This window comes from Theropithecus gelada, chromosome 4 (assembly GCF_003255815.1).
Source record: "Theropithecus gelada isolate Dixy chromosome 4, Tgel_1.0, whole genome shotgun sequence".
NCBI classification, from domain to species: Eukaryota; Metazoa; Chordata; class Mammalia; order Primates; family Cercopithecidae; genus Theropithecus; species Theropithecus gelada.
This window is the reverse complement of record NC_037671.1, coordinates 88,732,595-88,755,949: the sequence shown is the minus strand read 5'-3', so window position 1 is coordinate 88,755,949 and position 23,355 is coordinate 88,732,595. Positions and strand designations below refer to the sequence as shown.

The 23,355-nt window shown below is 44.4% G+C and overlaps 1 protein-coding gene across 1 annotated transcript in view; it reads right to left on the bottom strand.

Moving 5' to 3' along the window:
- CASP8AP2 (caspase 8 associated protein 2) overlaps positions 1 to 23,355 on the bottom strand; it is a 60,843-nt gene that overhangs the window by 21,353 nt on the left and 16,135 nt on the right. Inside the window, exons 2-4 of the mRNA XM_025384539.1 lie at positions 7,881 to 7,963; positions 1,712 to 1,780; positions 22 to 122 (exon numbers count right to left, since the gene is read on the bottom strand). Of these exons, the coding sequence (XP_025240324.1) occupies positions 22 to 122; positions 1,712 to 1,780; positions 7,881 to 7,935 (225 nt within the window). The 5' untranslated portion in view covers positions 7,936 to 7,963. The remainder of the gene's footprint in view (positions 1 to 21; positions 123 to 1,711; positions 1,781 to 7,880; positions 7,964 to 23,355) is intronic.

Sequence of the window (23,355 nt, the reverse complement as noted above, 5' to 3'; positions counted from 1 at the left end):
AATAATTGTAGCAACCCATACATCATTATATGTTGCCTCCTTTGCAGTTCCTTCTTCAGTCAGGATCTCTTCATATAAGTCCAAACAATTTCTTGATGGTACACAGGATTTGGAAGCAGTGTCTAAAAACAAACAAACAAACAAAAAAACCTTCCATTAAATTACTTGTTATACTTTTTTGTTTTGTTTTTTGAGTCTCACTCTGTCACCCACGCTAGAGTGCAGTGGCAGTGGTGCAAATCTTGGCTTACTGTAGCATCACCCTCCAAGGTTCAAGCCATTTTCATGCCTCAGCCTCCCAAGTAGCTGGGATTACAGGTGCACACCCCCACGCCCCACTAATTTTTGTATTTTTAGTAGAGTTGGTGAGACGGTGTTTCACCATGTTGGCCAGGCTGGTCTCGAACTCTTGACCTCAAGAAATCTACCTGCCTTGGCCTCTCAAAGTGAAAATATTTGTTACACCTTCTTTTTTTTTTGAGATGGAGTCTCCCTCTGTCGTCCGGGTTGGAGCGCAGTCACGCGATCTTGGCTCAATGCAACCTCCGCCTCCTGGGTTCAAGTGATTCTTCTGCCTCAGCCTCCCTGAGTAGTTGGGACTATAGGCACATGCCACCACACCCAGCTAATTTTTTTTTCGTATTTTTAGTAGAAACGAGGTTTCGCCATGTTGGCCAGGCTGGTCTTGAACTCCTGACCTCAGGTGATCCGCCTGCCTCAGCCTTGCAAAGTGCTGGGATTACAGGCGTGAGCCACAGTGCCCAGCCTTGTTACACTTTTTGATATTTTGTCTACTTCAAAGATTATACATTTCTCCATCTCCTATACTTCATCCTACATTTCATTTCTCCTACATTCCAAATTTATACTGATTTTACAGATGGACTACCAATTTACGTAAATGGTTGTTGTCAACCAAATTAGGTATGAAGATCATAACTGTTCAAAACTTTAAGAAATCTGATTATGGAAAAAGTTTCTAATTTGAATAGGTCATTAGATTCTCAGCATATCACTCTTACTGATACATTTAAAAATACTTATAGTAACTTACACTTTTCAAATGTTCTAATATCATATAACCTACAAGAGTATGAGTGCAGCCAGGTGTGGTGACTTATGCCTGTAATCCCAGCACTTTGGGAGGCAGAGGCGGGCAGATCACGAGGTCAGGAGATCGAGACTATCCAGGCTAACATGGTGAAACCTTGTCTCTACTAAAAATACAAAAAAATTAGCTGGGCATGGTGGCACGTGCCTGTGGTCCCAGCTACTTGGGCGGCTGAGGCAGGAGAACCACTTGAACCTGGCAGGCGGATGTTGCAGTGAGCCGAGATTAAGCCACTGCACTTAATCCTGGGCGACAGAGTGAGACTCTGTCTCAAAAAAAAAAAAAGAGTGTAAGTGAATAGTAACAGACACCAGCACTAGTTGCACTTCAATAGTAGAAAATGTTTTTGCACAAGGCTCAATCAAATCTGAGACCGAGATGAATAAACCTGTTTGCTAATTTGTTTTTCTGATCAAACTTTGGTTAAGATTGGGTTCTGGAAGTTATTGTGGGGGAAAAAGAAAGAAAAGAATTACCTCAGTGTAATTACAAAGAATGGGCAAATTGTTTAGGAGCTATGATATACCAGGATTTGGTAACCACAAACACACACAATGAACTGACCAAAAAAATGAAACTATTTTTATGGAATTCACATACCAGAAACAGCACTGTCCAACCCAGCGTATATGTCCAATGAGCCTTCATCATTGTTCTTAAGAGGAGAAGCTGCAAGAAAGGCAAAGACTAGTTAAAAATGACTTTAGGCACTGCGATTTTTCCATTCCTACACTGAAGGACCAGGAAAAGAAAGAGACTTAATAGTTTTGCTTTAAAAAATAGATAAGCCAGGCACGGTGGCTCACGCCTATAAACTTGGCACTTTGGGAGGCTGAGTCAGGCGGATTGCTTAAGCTCAGGAGATCAAGACCAGCCTGGACAACACAGCATATCAAAAATAAAAATTTAGCCAGGTGTGGTGGCACATGGGAGGCTGAGGTGGACTGCCTGACCCCAGAAGGTCAAGGCTGCAGAGAGCCATGACTCTGCCACTGCACTCCAGCCTGGGTGACAGTGCGAGATCCTGTCTCATATATATATTCTACTGAAAGAGTTCCAATACCAGTTACAGTGGAGTAGTTTCTACAAAACCAATCCTCCTGCAGATAACTACTGTAAACACTAAATAAAATATTCGAAGCTATCTAAAGAGCTAGAGTACACCCTAAAGCAGGCAAAAACTGAAAGAGTAGTGACAACTGAAAGAAAATAGCACCTCCCAAGTTCCCTGTCCCCTTTTATTACTGCTTTTTGTAGAAAGACAGGCCCTAGTTGTAGCTATACTGGGCAGTGACAACTCAAGATAGAAACCTCCAGTCCTTTAGTAGCTTGAAGAACTGGAGAAAAGAATTTGTCGTAACAGTCACTAGTACACGAAAGGGGAATTACAGAAATCCACAAAGAGCATTACCTAAATTCTGCCCAAATCTCTGGGTGACTCTCAAAAAAGGGTAGAACTCCAAAAAGCCAGCTAAACCTAAAACAGAGATTTCAGTTGCTATTACAGAAGGGACCGAATCACAAGTTCAGCTAAGTTAAGTTATCTGCTAAAATTAAAAACAACTCTTTAGAGGAATGTTAGCAGCATCCAGTGTCTCACATTTCATTTATAATGTTGACTATACAATCCAAAGTTACTACATGGTGGCCAGGTGCAGTGACTCACACCTGTATTCCCAGCACTTTGGGAGGCCAAGGCCACAGGATTGGTTGAGCCCACGAGTTTGAGATCAGCCTAGGTAACATGGTGAGACTCTGTCTCTACGAAAAAATTAAATGAAAATTAGCTTGAGCATGGTGGCAGATGCCTGTAGTCCTGGCTACTCAGGAGATTGGGGCAGGAGGATGACTTGAACCTAGGAGGTCAAGGCTGCAGTGAGCCATGTTCATGCGACTACACTCCAGCCTGGCTGACAGAGGAAGAACTTGTCTCCAAAAAAACCACACAGACAAGCACAAACTTACTACACAGAAAATCTCAGAAACAATGAAAAAGAACCAAAGGAAAAACCTATAACTGAAGATTACAATATGTAATATAAAAAATTACTGGATGTGCTTGACAGGAGAACCACTGAACTTGAAGACAGATCAACAGAAATTACCCAATCTGTAGATGAGAGAGACTTTCTTAAAAAAGAACTGAGTCTTAGTGACTTACATGATAATATCAAAAGTTCTTACATAATGCATATCTGGAGTCCAGAAGCAAATAGAGAATGGGGAGAAACTGCTACTAGAAGGATACCAAAGAATGCTAGGACTGGAGATGATAAATAAATGAGTAATCATAAAAGACTAATTTTTCTTCTTAATTTCTTTAAGATCCACAGAACTGTTACAGTAAACACTATAGTTTTTTTTTTTTTTGAGACAGAGTCTTGCTTTGTCGCCCAGAATGGAGTGCAGCAGTGTGATCTCGGCTCGCTGCAACCTCCGCCCTCTGCCTCCCAGGTCCAAGCAATTCTCCTGCGTCAGCCTACAGCTGGGACTACAGGCGCAAGCCGCCACACCCGGCTAATTTTTTGTATTTTGGTAGAGAGAGGGTTTCACCATGTTGCCCAGGTTGGTCTTGAACTCCTGTGCTCAGGCAATCCACCCGCGTCGGCCTCCCCAAGTGCTGGGATTACAGGCGTGAGACACCACGCCCAGCCCAGTAAACACTAGCATTTTATTGTGGGGTTCATAACATGAAAGGCAAGGGAGCAGACAGATGCAAATATACATGCAAGATTCTATATTTCATGTAAAAAGGTACAATACTAGTAAACAGACTACAAAATGTTAAAGATGTACACACTTCCTCGAACAAGTACTAAAAATAATACAAAGAGGTACAGTGAAAAAGCTCATAAATGAAATGCAATTCAAAAATATACTCAAACATTACTAGCAGTTAGCACTAGTGCTAAAGGGAGAAAAAAATTTTAAATAAGTAAATATATATTCAAATATTTGAAAGAAATCAGAAAAAATAACTGATGCGACAAATTAAACTCAAATATTAAAATGACCTAAATCCAACTACAATAATAAAGAACATTATTCACTGGAATAAAAATAGCAAATCAAATACAAAAGTATTTTATCAGTGTTAAATCTAATGAAACTGAAATTACACTGTATATAAGAGAACCAACCTTTTCTTATGAAGTACATACTGAAATACTTAGGGGTAAGGGGCCATAGTGTATGTAACTTACTCTCAAATGGGTCATGAAAAAAAAACGGGTGTGCATCTAGATGTGTGTGTGTGTTTACAAAGAGAGAGTCTAGGCTGGGCGAGGTGGCTCACGCCTGTAATCCCAACACTTTGGGAGGCTGAGGCAGGCGGATCACCTGAGGTCAAGAGTTACAAGAAACAGCCTGGCCAACATGGTGAAACCCCGTCTCTGCTAAAAATACAAAAATTAGCCAGGCATAGCGGCGCACACCTGTAATCCCAGCTACTCCGGAGGCTGAGGTAGGAGAATCACTTGAACTTGGGAGGCAGAGGTTGCAGTAAGCCGAGTTCGCACCACTGCACTCCAGCCTGGGTGACAAAGCGAGACTCCGTCTCCAAAAAAAAAAAAAGGCAAGACACAAAGTAGAAAGTACACTGTAGCTGTGACTAGTTTTAAAATGTATATGCTTCTCCTACTGCTTGACTTGATTAGCCTAAAAAATACATATACAGGCTGGGCGCGGTGGCTCACGCATGTAATCCTAGCACTTCGGTAGGCCGAGGAGGGTGGCTCATGAGGTCAGGAGATCGAGACCATCCTGGCTAACACGGTTAAACCCCGTCTCTACTGAAAATACAAAAAATTAGCTGGGCGTGGTGGCGGGCGCCTGTAGTCCCAGTTACTCAGGAGGCTGAGGCAGGAGAATGATGTGAACCCGGGAGGCAGAGCTTGCAGTGAGCCGAGACTGCGCCACTGTAGTCCAGCCTGGGCGACAGAGCAAGACTCCGTTTCAAAAGAAAATAATAATAATAATACTAATAAAAAACCTGGCCAGGTGCGGTGGTTCACGCCTATAATCCCAGCACTTTGAGAGACCAAGGTGAGTGGATCACCTGAGGTCAGGAGTTCGATACCAGCCTGGCCAATACGGCAAAACCCCGTCTCCACTAAAAATACCAAAACTTAGCCAGGCATGGTGGTGCACACCTGTAAACTCAGCTACTCAGGAAGCTGAGACAGGAGAATTGCTTGAACCTGGGAGGCGGAGGTTGCAGTGAGCCTAGATCACGCCACTGCACTCCAGCCTGGACAACAAGAGTGAAACTCCATCTCAAAAAAAAACATATATATATATATACGTATGTGTATAGACAGCGACTTGACAGTGATACATAGAAATAAAAACAGTTGCATCCAGAAAATCAGATTAAATTGTAGCTTTGTCCTTCAAATTTTAATGGTTGCAGATGTGATAAAATTTAATCATTTGTGAATCTAGGTGACAAATAATGCTGTTCATTACATTGTATTTCCAATTTTTCTATTTGTTGGCTTAAATTTTTTTTTTTTTCGAGATAGAATTTCGCTCTTCCCCAGGCTGGACTGCAATGGCACGACCTCAGCTCACTGCAACCTCCACCTCCCAGTTCAAGTGATTCTCCTGCCTCAGGCTCCCGAGTAGCTGGGATTACAGGTGTGCACCACCACACCCCGCTAATTTTTGTATTTTTAGTAGAGACGGAGTTTCACCATGTTGGTCAGGCTGGTCTTGAACTCCTGACCTCAGGTGCTCCACCCGCCTCGGTCTCCCAAAGTGCCAGAATTACAGGCAAGAGCCATTGCACCTGGCCTGGCTTAAAATTTTTCAAAGGAAAAACATAAAAGAGAATTACAGTGTAACAACCTGAAACTATATCAGCAAAAATAAACACCAAATAACCCCACCCAGAATGGTTATAATGGCCATAGTTGGTGTGAACGCTTCCATATCTATGAATACTAATTGTTTAAAACATTATTTTAGGCAAAAATGGAATTCTACTAAACATGTTTTATAACTGCCCCTCCTACTCTCCATGGCATAGGAATCACTATTCTGGTCAATAAACATATGCCCATATCTCAACAAATTCAATGAGGTCACAGTATGATTATCATTAAAAGAAAGAGATAATAATGTTATGTCAGTGTCTGGAAGTTTATCTTCTGCATATAATTTAAAATATTTCTATTTTGGGCCGGGCGTGGTGGCTCACACCTGTAGTTCCAGCACTACGGGAGGCCAAGGTGGGTGGATCACCTGAGGTCAGGAGTTCGAGATGAGCCTGGCCAACATGGTGAAACTTCGTCTCTTCTAAAAATACAAGAATTAGCCAGGCATGGTGGCAGGCGCCTGTTATCTCAGCTACTCGGGAGGCTGAGTCAGGAGAATTGCTGGAACTCAGGAGACGGAGGTTGCAGTGAGCTGAGACTGCAACACTGCACTCCAGCCCAGGCCAACAACAGCAAGACTCTATCTCAAAAAAAAAAAAAAAGAAAAGAAATTCTATTTTATGAGCTTATTTTACTACCAGGTATTGACATTTATTTCTTTTTCAAACTAATTATCCATTGTGACTATCAATTTTTTTTTTTTTTTTTTTTTTTTTTTGAGACAAGAGTCTCGCTCTGTCATCCAGGCTAGAGTGCAGTGGCTGAAATTACAGGCATATGCCACCACGCTTGGCTAATTTTTGTATTTTTAGTAGAGATGGGGTTTCACCATGTTGGTCACGCTGGTCTCAAACTCCTGACCTTGTGATCCGCCCGCCTCGGCCTCCCAAAGTATTGAGATTATAGGCATGAGACACCGCACCTGGCCCAATTTTTTCCTGAACAACAAACAACCATCAGTGCATTTACTGGAAATATTAACTTCAAGAGTAACAACAACCTATCTTATATATTTTTAGATATAATAATAAAAATCATTATCATTCATATTAGTAAAATCACTAATTTGACTACATTCTGAAGCTTGAAAGCATACAGTGGCCGGGCGCGGTGGCTCAAGCCTGTAATCCCAGCACTTTGGGAGGCCGAGACGGGCGGATCACGAGGTCAGGAGATCGAGACCATCCTGGCTAACACGGTGAAACTCCGTCTCTACTAAAAAATACAAAAACTTAGCCGGGCGAGGTGGCGGGCGCCTGTAGTCCCAGCTACTCGGGAGGCTGAGGCAGGAGAATGGCGTAAACCCGGGAGGCGGAGCTTGCAGTGAGCTGAGATCCGGCCACTGCACTCCAGCCTGGGCGACAGAGCAAGACTCCGCCTCAAAAAAAAAAAAAAAGAAAGCATACAGTAAGTTCACACTTTTAAGCATTCCCATGTACCAGGCATTTTATTGTATTAATTCATTTATGTATAGAGAAAAAAGACTGATAATGACTATGTTTCCAATGAGAATAGGTAAATGATTTTGTAATTTAAAAAGTAAAGTTAGGCAAGGAATAGTGGCTCACACCTGTAATCCCAACACTTTGGGAGGCAAAAAGGGAGGGTTGCTTGAGTCCAAGAATTAGAGACCAGCCTAGACCACATAGTGAAACCTTGTCTCTACAAAAAATAAAATGATTAGATGGCCGTGTTGGCATGTGCCTGTAGTCCTAGCTACTCAGGAGGCTGAGGCGAGAGGATCTCTTGAGCTCTGAAGTCTGAAGTCATAGTGAGCTATTGATGGCGCCGCTGCACTCCACCCTGGGCAAGTGGGGGAGATCCTGTCTCATTAAAAAAAAAACAAAAAAACAAAAAAGTAAATTAGAAAGACAATTAAAAGTAGCTCTTACCGGAAAAGACATCAAATAAACTTGTTCCATCACCATTGTCATCATCTGCTGCCATGATCCTATTTCCTTTTGAAAGTCACCACCTACGGTATTAAATATTTTTAAATTTCCACTGTTAAAATAAACCTCACAATTCAGAGAATAAACCTAGCTTCAAAACAAAAAGCAATTTTCAAATTTGGACACATTGAAAAAGCTCACTCTCTATCATTCTTCGTTTTTGGAGACAAAGTCTCACTCTGTCGCTCAAGTTGGAGTGCAGTGGCTTGATCTCCGCTCACTGCAACCTCTGCCTTCTGGGTTCAAGTGATTCTCGTGCCTCAGCCTCCCGAGTAGCTGGGATTACAGAGTAGCTGGGATTACAGGAGTGTACCATAACTGCGATTACAGGAGTGCACCACCACACCTGGCTAATTTTTGTAATTTTAGTGAAACAGGGTTTTGCCTGTCTGCCACGTTGGCCAGGCTGGTCTTGAACTCCTGGCCTTAAGCAATCCACCCACCTCAGAATCCCAAAGTGCTGGGATTACAGGCGTGAGCCCCCGTGCCTGGCCTTTCTCTCTACCATTATTAAAAGCAGATTTGTGTTATCAAAAAAAGTGCCTAATACTTTCTAGTAAAAAGTCAAAACTATAAAGCAAAAATTTTAAACTTGTTAATATGGCCAGGCATGATGGCTCATGCCTCTAATCTCAGCACTTTGGGAGGTCAAGTCAGGTGGATCACTTGAGCCCAGGAGTTTGAGACCAGCCTGGGCAACATGGTGAAACCTCATCTCTACAAAAAACACAAAAATTAGCCGAGTGTAGTAGCCTGTGCCTGTAGTCCCAGCTACTTGGGGGTTGAAACAGTGGGATCACTTGAGCCTGGCAGGCAAATGTTGCAGTGAGCCGAGATAGTGCCATTGCACTGCAGCCTGGGTGACAGAGTGAGACCCTGTCTCAAGAAAAAAAAAAAAAAAAATTGTTAATATACTTAAGCTACATACAAAGTAAATGATGCTAATTTTATAAAACAGACCAAAATACAAATTAACTTTTTTTTTTCTTTAGACAGAGTTTCGCTCTTGTTGCTCAGGCTAGAGTGCAATGGTGCAACCTCGGCTCACCGCAACCTCCACCTCCCGGGTTCAAGCAATTCTCCTGCCTCAGCCTCCCAAGTAGCTGGGATTACAGGCATGCACCACCATGCCCAACTAATTTTGTATTTTTAGTAGAGATGGGGTTTCTCCATGTTTGTCAGGCTGGTCTCGAACTCCCGACCTCAGGTGATCCGCTGGCCTCAGCCTCCCAAAGTGCTGGGATTACAAGCCTGAGCCACCGCACCCGGCCAAATTAACTTTTGCACTAAAGTAAGAACCATCGCTACTATAACACACACACACACACACACACACACACATACACACACACACACACACTAGTACTAACAAGAAATACTGATACCAAAAAAAGGTAATCACTTAGACCAAATAGAAAAATGGTCAAAAAACACAGACAAATCATTAAAAAAAAAAAAAAAAAAAGCAAAGCTTTTGGAACTAAAAGATGTTTGACTTCACTAAACACAAATTAAAACAATGAGATATGCCATGTTGTGTAGGAAAGTGTTGGCATAGCCAGGCATGGCTACTTATCATTAGAAAGGCTGCTTACTAAGGCCCTTGGCTAGAGTTTAAGAACTCAAATTTCAGGAGGGTTCCCACAATTTCCAGACCGATAAGAAGTGGCTCGATGTGTCTAAACTGTTCATACAAACAGTTTGGTTTATCATAAACACCTGTATCCTTCTGGGAGTCTTAAAATTTTAGTACATGACAGGCAGAGGTGGCCTATGTGACCAGCCCCCAGTAAAAAGCCTGGGCACTGAGTCTCCAACATGCTTCCCAGGTAGACAACATTTCACACCTGCTATCACTAGTTGCTGGGGGAACAAACAGTTAAGGGCATGACTCCACTGGGAGCAAAACCATGGGAACCTTAACGTGGTTTCCTCTAGACTTTACCCCATGGACCTTTTTTCCCTTTGGTGATTGTGCTTTGCATCCTTTCATTGTAATAAATCATAGCTGTGAGTACAACTACATAGTGAATCCTATAAGTCTGGAAAATCATCAAACTTAGGGGTGGTCTTCGGGACTCCTGACATGTTTTCACCAATAACATAGTAAGACAAGCAAATAACAAAAAGTTTGATAGTACACTAGGTTGACAAAGGTATGGGAAAAGAGGTACTCTCACAGCTCTCTCAAGTGTACTCTGGTAAAAGCTCTGTGAAAGCAATTTGGCAACAGCTTTGATTTGATTAAAAATTTGATGAAATGTTTAAGTGCAATACTCTGACCTAACAATTTCACATCTAATAATCTGTTACCAGTGTTGTTTATGGTAAAACTAGAAACAACATAAGAATCCAAAACAGTAAAAAAACAAAAACAGGCCAGATTGCAGTGGCTCACGTCTGTAACCCAGTACTATGGGAGGCTGAAGATGGCAGATTAACTGAGGTTGGGAGTTCGAGATCAGCCTGGCCAACATGGTGAAACCTCGTCTCTACTAACACTACAAAAATTAGCTGGGCATGGTGGCAGGTGCCTGTAATCCCAGCTACTTGGGAGGCTGAGGCAGGAGAATCACTTGAACCCAGAAGGCGGAGGCTGCAGTGAGCCGAGATTGTGTCACTGCACTCCAGCCTGGGCAACAAGAGTGAAACTCCGTCCCAACAACAACAAAAAAGCCTCTCTTCACTAACTTATCTGGCATCCTCTAATCTGCCAGTAAAACCCAATGAATGATTATGGCCACTGAACTATGGCCACTCTGGCCACTTGGGGCTATGAAATTATTAGCAAGCCTGCACCTGCATACTTCTGCTCCCACCAATTGAGATATATGCTTATGTAGTGGAGGGTGTACGTCTGCTGCCTGAATCCTGAAGGACAGGAGATGAGCTAAGACCATGGTGCCAGGCTGAAGAGCCAGTGCCCCTGAGAACCCAAACATTCCGAAGAGTATTTGAGAACCTACCAAGAAAAACAGTCTCATCGCTTAAATACAGTAGGCAATGAGCCAGAAAGTTAGCTTAAAAACAGTTTACAGACAAAAGGGCAGCATGGATCTCTAAAGTTGTCCTGCTGCCATCCAGAGTGCCTTGTAAAAAATAAGCTTATTAGTCCTAATAAATGTATTTATTAGCCAAGCTGGACTCGTCTGAATCATTCTTTGGTCTCCTAGCTCCCTCTTAGTTTGGGGGAAGGTTTTCTATATACGATTCTGGGTTTTTCTCAAAGCTTACCAATGTATATTTATTGTCAAATCCAATTATGCCCATTTTCATATTTTCTAAATCACAGTATGATGAAAGATCACATTACCAAAGGGAGTTATTTTCTACTGAAAACTAGGCAGAATGCTATGGAAAGATAGGTAGCAAAACACACACACACACCCCTGCATGTCAAATCAAGTGAAGAAAAAATGATCCAAAGTACTAGGGGAGAAAATCTAGTCTATACTCAGATCAATTAAAAAGTATCTAAGTTTTTTTTTTTTTTTTTTTTTTTTTTTAAAGACAGAGTCTCCCTCTGTCACTCAGGCTGCAGTGCAGTGGCACAACAGCTCACTGCAACCTCCCTGGGCTCAAGCAAGGACAAAACAAAAACTGAAAATCATGGGCAATGTCTTATGGGTGTAGTTCATGCAAGAAAGATGTCAACACTCTCATCATTGGATTCATATTCAAAGATAAGATCATGGTTCTACCACAAGAGATAAATAAAATCAAGGTGTATTATCTTTTTTCCTCCATTCCTCACATTCCTCAATCTAACATTTATTTCAATTAGCTCATTTGATTAACTGTTATAAAATAGCCTGCACAATTACAAAAAGCACAAATAATATAATCACATCTGGTAACTAACATAACTGACTCTGCAAAGCAAAATTCAACTGGTGAAATCAGATACTCAGAGGTTTCCTAATGAGAAATCTACTAGTAGTAGCTGTAAGCTGTCACATGGAGAGGGGAGCATTAGTCAAGGGGTTTCCTCTCAGAATAATGGAGAATCTAATGATTTGGTTAAAGAGATCAAATAGATCAAAGCTTTCCCTGCACTATTATTTCATACAGTTTTAGTTTATACTAATGGCAGGTATTACTTAAAAAAAAAAAAAGTAGCCGGGCGCGGTGGCTCAAGCCTGTAATCCCAGCACTTTGGGAGGCCGAGACGGGCGGATCACGAGGTCAGGAGTTCGAGACCATCCTGGTTAACAGTGAAACCCCGTCTCTACTAAAAAATACAAAAAACTTAGCCGGGCGAGGTGGCGGGCGCCTGTAGTCCCAGCTACTCGGGAGGCTGAGGCAGGAGAATGGCGTGAACCCGGGAGGCGGAGCTTGCAGTGAGCTGAGATCCGGCCACTGCACTCCAGCCTGGGCGAAAGAGCAAGACTCTGTCACAAAAAAAAAAAAAAAAAAAAAAAAAAGTGTGGTAACTCACACCTGTAATTTCAGCACTTTGGGAGTAAGGTGGAAGGACTGCTTGATCCTAGGAGTTTGGGACCAGCTTGGGCAACATGGCAAAACCACATCAAGACAAAAAAAAAATACAAACAAACGGGCTGGGCACGGTGGCTCATGCCTGTAATCCCAGCACTTTGGGAGGCCAAGGTGGGTGGATCACAAGGTCAAGAGTTTGAGACCAGCCTGGCCTACATGGCGAAACCCCGTCTCTACTAAGAATACAAAAATTAGCCAGGCATGGTGGGGCGTGCCTGTAATCCCAACTAGGCTGAGGCAGGAAAATCGCTTGAACCCGGGAGGTGGAGGTTGCAGTGAGCTGAGATTGCGCCACTGCACTCCAGCCTGGGTGACTGAGCAAGACTCTGTCTTGAAAAACAAACAAAAAACGTCACAACTGTAATCCTAGCACTTTGGGACGTCAAGGTGGTAGGTTCACTTGAGCCCAGTAGTTCAAGACCAGCCTGGGCAACATAGGGAGACCCCATCTTTATTTAACAAAATAAATTTTTTTAAAAAGTAGGCAGGCATGGTGGTTCACACCTATAGTACTATCTACTTCAGTAGCTGAGATGGGAGGATCTCCTGAGCCTGTGAGGTGGAGGCTACAGTGAGCTGTGATCATGCCACTGTACTTCCAGCCAGGGCAACAGAGTGAGAGACCATGTTTCAAAAATAATAATTTAAAAAAAAGGAAGAAAAAGAGGAAGACTCGACCTAGTAAGTTAAACCTGGAAATAAATATAAATCTAAGAGACTTGGTAATCCTGGGTCTCTTTTTTAACAATTAGTCAAGAGCAATAATAAGGGGGGAAGAATAGAACGGGAAGTTTGATCTGTAACTGACTGTGAACAGCCAACTGAGAAAATACTACTTTGGGACCAGCTAATAATGGATCTTTTGCCCCCCATCTGTCTTAAATTTTTCTCCAAATTTTTTTGTCAGATCATTATCTCCACATCTTAATTCTAGGTCCCCACCACCAAAGGTATTTTTTATTTTTTATTTTATTTTTTGAGACGGAGTCTCGCTCTGTTGCCCATGCTGGAGTGCAGAGGTGCATCTCTGCTCACTGCAAGCTCCGCCTCCCGGGTTCATGCCATTCTCCTGCCTCAGCCTGCCATATAGCTGGGACTACAGGCGCCCGCCACCACGCCCGGCTATTTTATTTATTTATTTTTTTGTATTTTTAGTAGAGACGGGGTTTCACCGTGTTAGCCAGGATGGTCTCGATCTCCTGACCTTGTGATCCGCCTGCCTCGGCCTTCCAAAGTGCTAGGATTACAGGCGTGAGCCACCGTGTCCGGCCGCCAAAGGTATTTTTCAAAAGATTATTTATAAATTAAGAAGTAACTGCTCATTTCTTAATTGTATCACATGATGCATTAATAGTACTTCAAAATTTCTGAGAACATATACAGTAATATAGAGAAGTCATCAAAAGAAGTTATATGTGTGTGGCTTCTCACTGTGTACACATGAAAAAGTTAAAGGTTCTTAGCTTCCTAGGCTGTAGGAAAAGGAAAAAAGTAGTTAAAGGGACTGTGACAGTTATGCCTCTCAATTCCAAATCCATACTTCTGTGATAAAGGAGCTAGGCCTTGTAGATATTTCTCCTTTGCTAACTGGCACAAGGTTAAACCTTATCAGAATGGTGGAGGAACAATGGAAGAGGAAGGGGGATTCTTTCCCTAGTTTCGGTGCATCTGGCTAGCAAGGCTCCTACAAAGCCTGCTGTCCCAGCATTCGGTTCCTGCAGGGCGGTTTTCCACAGGCTCACTTCCTGTACATCAGGTTCCTATTATGATTGGCTCCTGCAGAACACGGCTTCCTCCTGCTAGGTTCACGGAGAGGGCAGCTTCTCCAACTCATAGATCCTCTAGCACCCAGGCGCTTCCCTATACAACTCCTCTGGCCGATTTAGAACAGAGCAAAACACTTAGTAATGTCTCCACCGTCCAGCTGACCCCAGCAATGCTCTTTCCATGAGGTCCGGATCCCATCCTTAGAGTGAGGGAACACAGCTCTTCTTTGGATGATCAAAACCCCAGCGGTCGTAGCTGCTCCCTATATCTGATATTCCTGTATTTTTCAGTTATTCCTTAACTATTACTAGACAATTACTAGTTACTTCAATCCTGTCAACAATATTTTTTTTTTGAGACGGAGTCTCGCTCTGTCTCCCAGGCTGGAGTGCAGTGTTGCGATCTCGGGTCACTACAAGCTCCGCCTCCCGGGTTCACGCTCCTGCCTCAGCGTCCCGAGTAGGTGGGACTACAGGCGCCCACCACCACACCTAGCTAATCTTTTGTGTAAAGACGGGGTTTCACTGCGTTAGCCAGGATGGTCTCGATCTCCTGATCTCGTGATCTGCCCGCCTCGTTCTCCCAAAGTGTTGGGATTACAGGCGTGAGCCACTGCACCTGGCCTTTTCCTTTGTGATACGGAGTCTCGCTCAGCCGCCCAGGCTGGAGTGCGGTGGCGCGATCTCGGCTCACTGCAAACACCGTCTCCTCGATTCAAGCGATTCTCTCGTCTCAGCCTCCGGAGCAGCTGGGATTACAGGCACCTCCCATCAGGCCTGGCTAATTTTTGTATTTTAGTAGAGACAGGGTTTCGCCATGTTGGCCAGGCTGATCTTAAACTTCTGACCTCAGGTGATCCGCCCGCCTTGGACTCCCAAAGTGCTAGGATTACAGGCGTGATCACGGAACCCGGCCAATAATTCTTTATACTAAACTTTCCCTTTCAAATTACTATATGGTTTTTGCCTACTGACTGAACTCTGACTGATAAAGATAACTCAGTCACAATTGGGCTGGTGCAGTGGCTCATGCCTGTAATCCCAGCACTTTGGGATGGATGGAGGCGGTGGACTGCTTGAGGTCAGGAGTTCAAGAGCAGCCTTACCAACACAGTGAAACCTCATCTCTACTAAAAATACAAAAATTAGCTGGGCGTGGTGGTGGGTGTCTATAATGCCAGCTATTCTAGAGGCTGAGGCAGGAGACTCACTTGAACCTAGGAGGCAGAGGTTGCAGTAAGCCAAGATCATACTACTGCACTCCATCCAGCTTAGGCAACAGAGCGATTCTCTGCTTAAAAAAACACCCCCAAAACCAAAAAGCCAAAAAAACAAATTGTTACAATAGAGATTTTAACATTATTTTCTCTAATGATCAAGCAGTTAAAGAAATTTAAGCATATAGCTCTGAATACAAAATTGACAGGTTTGATCTGATAATTTTATAACCCTGCATACCACAATTAAGAGAACTTACACTACTTTTAAGCGCATTTATAAATATTGTCTATGTATCAAGCCGCAGTGCAAGTTTCCACAAATATCAAAGAAATGCTTCCATCTAGCCCAATAAAATTCAAAGTTAACAACGCACTTTCAAATTTCCCAGGTCATTTGGAAATTTATAAACATAGGTCAAAGAACAAATACTAATGGAAACTGGGAAAAAGTACAGAACTGAGTAACAATGAATACAACACAGAAAATTTATGGGATAAAACCAAAATAGTACTTTTAAAGGCAAAGTTACAGTACTAAATGTATAGGAAGAAAGGACAAAACATTAATGAGGCCATCAATCACCTCAACAAGTTAGAAAAAGAACAAAGTAAACCCAAAGAAATAAAAATATAACCAGCAAGGCCGGGCACAGTGGCTCACGCCTGTAATCCCAGCACTTTGGGAGGCCAAGGCGGGTAGATCACGAGGTCAGGATATCAAGACCATCCTGGCTAACGTGGTGAAACCCCATCTCTACTAAAAATACAAAAACAAAATTAGGCCGGGCGCGGTGGCTCAAGCCTGTAATCCCAGCACTTTGGGAGGCCGAGATGGGCGGATCACGAGGTCAAGAGATCGAGACCATCCTGGCTAACACGGTGAAACCCCGTCTCTACTAAAAATACAAAAAAACTAGCCGGGCGAGGTGGCAGGCGCCTGTAGTCCCAGCTACTCGGGAGGCTGAGGCCGGAGAATGGCGTGAACCCAGGAGGCGGAGCTTGCAGTGAGCTGAGATCCGGCCACTGCACTCCAGCCTGGGCTACAGAGCGAGACTCCGTCTCAAAAAAAAAAAAAAAAAAAAAAAAGTTAATTAATTTTTTTAAAAAGCCATGCATATTTGCAAATAAAAATATGTAAGTTAGGTGGAGTGGCTCATACCTGTAATACCAGTACTTTGGAAGGCAGAGGTCAGAGGAGTGCTTGAGGTCAAGAGTTGGAGACCAGCCTAGGCAACAACATGGCCAGACCCTGTCTATATTACAAAAAAAAAAAAAGAACGAAAGAAAGAAATTGGCAGGTGTGGTGTTGTGTGCCTGTGGTCCCAGCTACCTGGGAGGCTGAGGTAGGAGGATTGCTTGAACCTAGGAGTTTGAGGATGCAGTGAGCTATGATCACACCACTGCACTCCAGCCGGGACAAGAAACTGAGACCTTGTCTCTAAAAAAATAAGAATAAAAATAAAGCCAGGCGCGGTGGCTCACACCTGTAATCCCAGCAGTTTGGGAGGCCGAGGCGGGCGGATTACCTGAGGTCAGGAGTTTAAGACCAGCCTGCCCAACATGGCAAAACCCCATCTCCACTAGAAATACAAAAAATTAGCCAGGCGTGGTGGCAGGCCCCTGTAATCCCAGCTATTTGGGAGGCTAAGGCAGGAAAATCGCATGAACCCGGGAGGTGGAGGTTGCAGTGAGCTGAGATCATGCCACTTCACTCCAGCCTGGGCGACAAGAGCGAACCTCCGTCTCAAAAAAAACAATGAAAATGAATCGGTTGATATGGCAGTTAAGACTAAATGGCGTCAGGCGCAGTGACTAACACCTGTAATCCCAGCGTTTTGGGAGACTGAGGCGGGAGGATTGTTTGAGCCCAGGAGTTTGTGACCAGTCTGGGCAACATAGCAAGACCCCATGTCTACAAAAAATTTTAAAAATTAGCCAGGGGTGGCCGGGCGTGGGTGGCTCACGCCTGTAATCCCAGCACTTTGGGAGGCCGAGCCGGGCGGATCACATGAGGACAGGAGTTCGAGACCAGCCTGGTCAACATGGCGAAACCCTGTCTCTACTAAAAATAAAAAGATTAACTGGGCGTGGTAACACGTTCGTGCAGTCCCAGCCACTCGGGAGACTGAGGCAGGAGAATCACTTGAACCTGGGAGGAGGAGGTTGCAGTGAGCTGAGATCGCGCCATTGCACTCCAGCCTGGGCAACAAGAGTGAAACTCCATCTCAGAAAAAAACACAACCAAACAAAACAGCCAGGGGTGGTGGTCGCTTGCGTCTGTGGTCCCAGCTACTCTGGAGACAGAGGTGGGTGGATCTGTCGAACCTTGGAGGTGGAAGTTGCAAGGAGCCGAGATCGCGCCACTGCGCTCCAGCCTGAGCGACAAAGCGAAAAGAAAAAAAAAGCTAAGTGGACAACCAAGAGGAAATGGGTAGGGATTAATATAGGCAGACTATAAGTAGCGAGGAAGGTGGCCTCATTTTCGCACCTATCAATGTGCAGGCTGAGCTCCTGAGGCTAGACCTACCGGCACCCCCCATTACTACAGGTTATGTAAGACAAGTCAGGTATTCCACCCTCTAACAAGCTCTTCTCTCTCCTGCCTCGCTAGACTAGTATCCCCTCCTTAAGGCTCCCAACATCCGAAGCTAAGTTGTTTGTCTGCCTATCATCCAGGAACGCGTCTGAGGGCAGGGAACAAATTTATTCATCGTAATCGAGCCCAGCACTTTGTCTAGCACGCAGCTGACAGCAGAATTTTAAGAGTAAAGGATTAAATAAATGACAGACTTCTCAAGGCTTCCTGTCTCTTTCACTAAAGAGCTTCTCTCAGGCCAGGCCCCTACCTCTACTCAGGTCAGTCCCTTCCGTATTGAAGCCCCGCCCCGTCGCCTTCCCCGCCACCTTACACCCCGCCTCTTTCTCTTAAAGCCCTAGGAAGATTACTGGAGTTTGGCGCCAACCGTGTTTTTTTTTTTCCCTTCCAAAGGCGGGAACTAGTTGTGGGCGCTGCGACGTGCTTTGCGTCTGATATAATTGGCCGTAGGCACTCAGTCCCGCCTCCGTAGCCTGATTGCGCTCTGGTATTGGTGGAGATGCAAGGGAGACCTCGGTGGGCAGAAAGGAACCGGGTTGTCTTGGGCCGGGCAGGGCGGGTAAGTTGCCGTAGGGGCCTGGTCCGTGAGGGACTGCTAAGGAAGAGGCTGCATGGCGCGGTAGTCCCCCGAGTGGAGGTCGGCGGCCCGTGGGAAGCCAGAGAGTCGGAGGGAGTTCATCTGGAGCGGCCAAGTAGGTCGGGGAAGGGCCGCGCCTGACGTCTGGCTGCGCAGGTAGCCACGTTCCCTCCGCCCCCGGTGCAGCTTCAGGGCTTGCTCCCTGCGTCCCTCCGTCGTCCCTCGAGAGGGTCTGGAGCGGGGCTATGGGCGGGTGCGCCCAGGAATTGTCCCTTCGGCCGCTCGTCCTGCCCCTCCCCCACCGCCATCCAGTCTCTCTTTGGAATATACTCTTAAAAGCTTTCAGATGGAGTTCTTTGGAGAAATGGGTTTCCTGGAGTGTCAGGTGATCGTTGATGTTGATTGTTTCCGAAACTTTTATTTAGGCATCAAACCAACATGCCTCAATGAGTTTATTTTCATTTTTGCAGCGCCTAGATTCATCCCTAGCACATAGTAGGCCCTAACTCAGATGTGAATGTAGAATTCGCAGGAGCTGAGCATTTTTACTTCAGGCATCAAGTTGTCTTTGACTCTTCGACTCTTCCTTGGTCTTTTTCCGTTCTCCACATCTCCACCAGCAAACATTTCGCCTCTCCTCGAGGCCCTTCCTCCCATCTCCCTCAGCGCCTCTTTGATTGGAGGGGGAACAGAGGCTTTCATGGCAGGGATTCTCCCATCTGCCCTCCTATCCCCGCTATGCCCTCCAATTATCTTTTCCTGGCGTTCCGTTTACAAGAGATGGCCTTCTTTCCAAAAACATTTATATTGCATTGAATATTCTTGATTTTGGCCATCTTGCTTTACAGACAGACCTGGGGTCTAATTTCAGCTCTGCCACTTACCAGCTGGTTGCCTTGTGCAATTTCTGGATCGTCTGTGTTTTCCTCATCTGTAAAATGGGAAAAAGGATAATATGGACCTCATAGAACTCTGGGGAGGATTTAAACTAAGTGAATAATGTTATTTAGACCATTTAGGTTAGTGCCTGGAACATAGTAAATGTGCCATATGTAATAGTTTTTGTTAGTATTTGCCCCTCACATTTTCTTCTGGGGTCTTGCTGTATTAGTATTAGCCTTTCCCATGAGTGTAAAAATACAGACTGTCTGTCTCCTCTGGCTTTTCCCTATTTTTCTCTACAAATGCTTGTGTGTTTTTCTCTGAATTTTATTTTTTATCTTTTAGCGTCTACATTAAGGACACATTCTCAGTTTTGTAGCGATTTTTTTTTTTTTTTTGAGATTATAGCCCAGGCTGGAGTGCAGTGGCAAGATCTCAGCTCACTACAGGTTTGACCTCCTGGGCTTAAGCAATCCTTACCTCAGCCTTCCAGGTAGCTGGAACTACAGGTGCGCACCAGCATGCCTGGCTAATCTTTGTATTTTTTGTAGAGACTAGGTTTTGCCATGTTTCCCAGGCTGGTCTCGAACTCCTGGGCTCAAGTGATCAGACTGCCTTCAGCCTCCCAAAGTACTGGGATTACAAGTGTGAGCAGCCACCACGCCCGGCCACATTCTCTCAATTTTGAAAAGAAAATTTTCTTCAGACTACTATGACAAAAGGCTACGTGATCCTTCTCCTGTCTACTTTGCTTTCACATCTGAATCCATTGGAATTGTTCCAGAAAAGATTATGTATGAATAAATCTGCTTACAAACATTTTGTTTTTAGACAGAATCTTACTCTGTCACCCAGGCTGGAGTTGCAGTGGCATGATCCCAGATCACTGCAGCCTCCACCTCCCAGGTTCAAGCAATTCTCCTGTCTCAGCCTCGCCGGTAGCTGGGATTATAAGTGTGTGCCACCATGTCTAGCTAATTTTTGTATTTTTAGTACAGATAAGGTTTCACCATGTTGGCCAGGCTGGTTTTAAACTCCTGACCTCAGGTGATCCGCCTGCCTTGGCCTCCCAATACAAACTCTTTTTCAGCATGATGGTTCTCAACTTTGAAAATTTTGCCTCTACACTTTCACAGGTGCATCACTTCTATCGGTAGCAACTCTCATATATTGAGATCCTCAAATGGGAGAAGGTAAGGGAAAGTGAAAAAGACCCATTTCCCAAGAGATTCTGATACATTTTTCTTCCTCCTCCTCTTCCTCTCCTTCCAGGAGAATCACTGGCCTATGTGATTTTAAGAGCGTAATCTCACCTATCACTAAGGTGCTAAAGAGTCCCAAATCATAATACTTACCGTGCCTTTTCTGTATGACGTTTCCAGCTGTTAGACATCCCCCCTCCCTGCCGAGATGGAGTCTTGCTCTGTTGCCCAGGCTGGAGTGCAGTGGCACAATCTCAGCTCACTGCAACCTCTGCCTTCCAGGTTCAAGCGATTCTTCTGTATCTCTGGAGTAACCGGAATTATAGGCACACGCCACCACGCCCAGCCAATTTTTGTATTTTTAGTAGAGATTGGGGTTTCACCATGTTGGCCAGGCTGGTCTCGAACTCCTGACCTCAGGTGATCCGCCAGCCTCGGCCTCCCAAAGTGTTGGGATCACAGGCACGAGCCACCACACCCGGCTTTTTTTTTTTCTTTTCTTTTCTTTTTGAGATGGAATCTTGCCCTGTCACCCAGGCTGGAGTGCAATGGTGTGATCTCGGCTCACTGCAACCTCCGCTTCCTGGGTTCAAGCAATTCTCCTGCCTCAGCCTCCCGAGTAGAGGGAATACAGGTGCGCACCACCACGCCCAGCTAATTTTTTTGTATTTTTAGTAGAGACGGGGTTTCACCGTGTTGGTCAGGCTGGTCTTGAACTCCTGACCTCGTGATCTGCCTGCCTCGGCCTCCCAAAGTGCTGGGATTACCACCCCCGGCCGCTGTTAGACATCTTTATCTGGATGTCCTACAGGTAACTCAACATGACTTCACTGGTTCTCCATTGCAGTTAAAGCCTGACTATCCTTGATAGCTAGAAACATGAAAATCATCTTTAACAAACTGGGAATTTCATTAATTCAACAGGTACTCTTTTATTACTTGCCATTCTGCTAGGCCTGCTGAGAGCGAGGGATACAGTGAGTGCTGGGGAACAGAACGGAGATGGTCCTAGTCTTTATGGAGAATCATTGGGTGGTCCATTGGGTGAGATGGACATTTCTCCAGGATTCCCACAAAAATGGAATCATGAACTTCAAGAAGAGGTCATGTAGGGAAAGGACACAATGGGGTAAGAGTATGTAACAGAAGGCCTGACTTAGTGGGAAGAGAAGGTGGACAGGGGAGACTCAAAATGACTTAAGCAAAATATCAAAGAAGAGCTAAGTGAAAGTAGAATATTGAGGAAAGAGTATTCCCTGCAGAAGCCCCGTGGTTTTTTTTGGTGTTGTTGTTTTCAATTTATAGTTTGTCCTGTTCACATTATGCAGAATTTCAACATCATTTATCCACAACGTTAGTACAGTAACAGAAACAAAAAGGAGGGTGGGGGGAGGTTCATAGTGTGGCCTGACATAGTCTAAGGGCTCTCTCCTGTAGTATGCATCTCCTGCAGGCAAGTATTAATATCACTTCATTGTTTGAAGGAGAGTACACTGTCCAGGATTCATTTATTGTTCAGATGTCTTTTCCAAAGTATGAGAAAACAGGAGTAAATTCAATAATGAATATCTGCAATTCAAACCAATTTAACCACAGGTCAAGGATGTCTTTCTTATCTATTATCACAAACATCCCAGTTGCCTCCATCTAAAAATTTGTTTTAAAAGTTAAGACACAATTAATTATACCTTATTAATTCACTCAAAAGCGAAAAAAAAAATGTACCACCCAGCATACAAAAGTTACACATTGGAAGTATATATATAGGGCCAGGTGCGATAGCGCATACCTGTGATCCCAGCACTTTGGGAGGCTGAGGCAGGTGGATCATGAGGTCAGGAGTTCAAGACCAGCCTGACCAAGATGGTGAAACCCCATCTCTACTAAAACTACAAAAAATTACCTGGGCGCAGCGGCAGGCGCCTGTGATACCAGCTGCTCAGGAGGCTGAGGCAAGAGAATCGCTTGAACTCGGAGGGCAGAGGTTGCAGTGAGCAGAGATTGTGCCACTGCACTCCAGTCTGAGCGACACAGTGAGGCTCAAAAAAAAAAAAAAAGCGTATATATTATATATTTCCTTTGTTTTTTGAGATGGAGTCTCTCTTTGTTGCCCAGGCTGGAGTTAAATGGCGTGATCTCGGCTCACTGCAACCTCCTCCTTTCAGGTTCAAGTGATTCTCCTGCCTCAGCCTCCCAAGTAGCTGGGATTACAGGTGTGAGCCACCATGTCTGGCCAATTTTTGTATTTTTAGTAGAGATGGTGTTTCACCATGTTGGCCAGGCTGGTCTTGAACTCCTGAACAAAGGTGATCTGCCTGCCTCGGCTTTCCAAAGTGCTGGGATTACAGACTTGAGCCACTGCGTCTGGCCTCAGAATTTGTTTTTTATCCTGAAATCAGCAGGAAGCACTGAAGGGGTTTTGTTTTGTTTTGTTTTTTTGAGACAAAGTGTCCTGTGCCCCAGACGAGTATAGTGGCACGATCTGTGCTAATTGCACCCTCCCCCTCCCAGCTTCCAGAAATTCCCCTGCCTCAGCCTTCCAGGTAGCTGGGATTACAGGCATGCGCCGCTACGCCTGGCTAATTTTTGTATTTTTAGTAGAGATGACGGTTTCACCATGTTAGCCAGGCTGATCTCAAACTCCTGACCTCAGGTGATCTCCTGACATCAGGTGA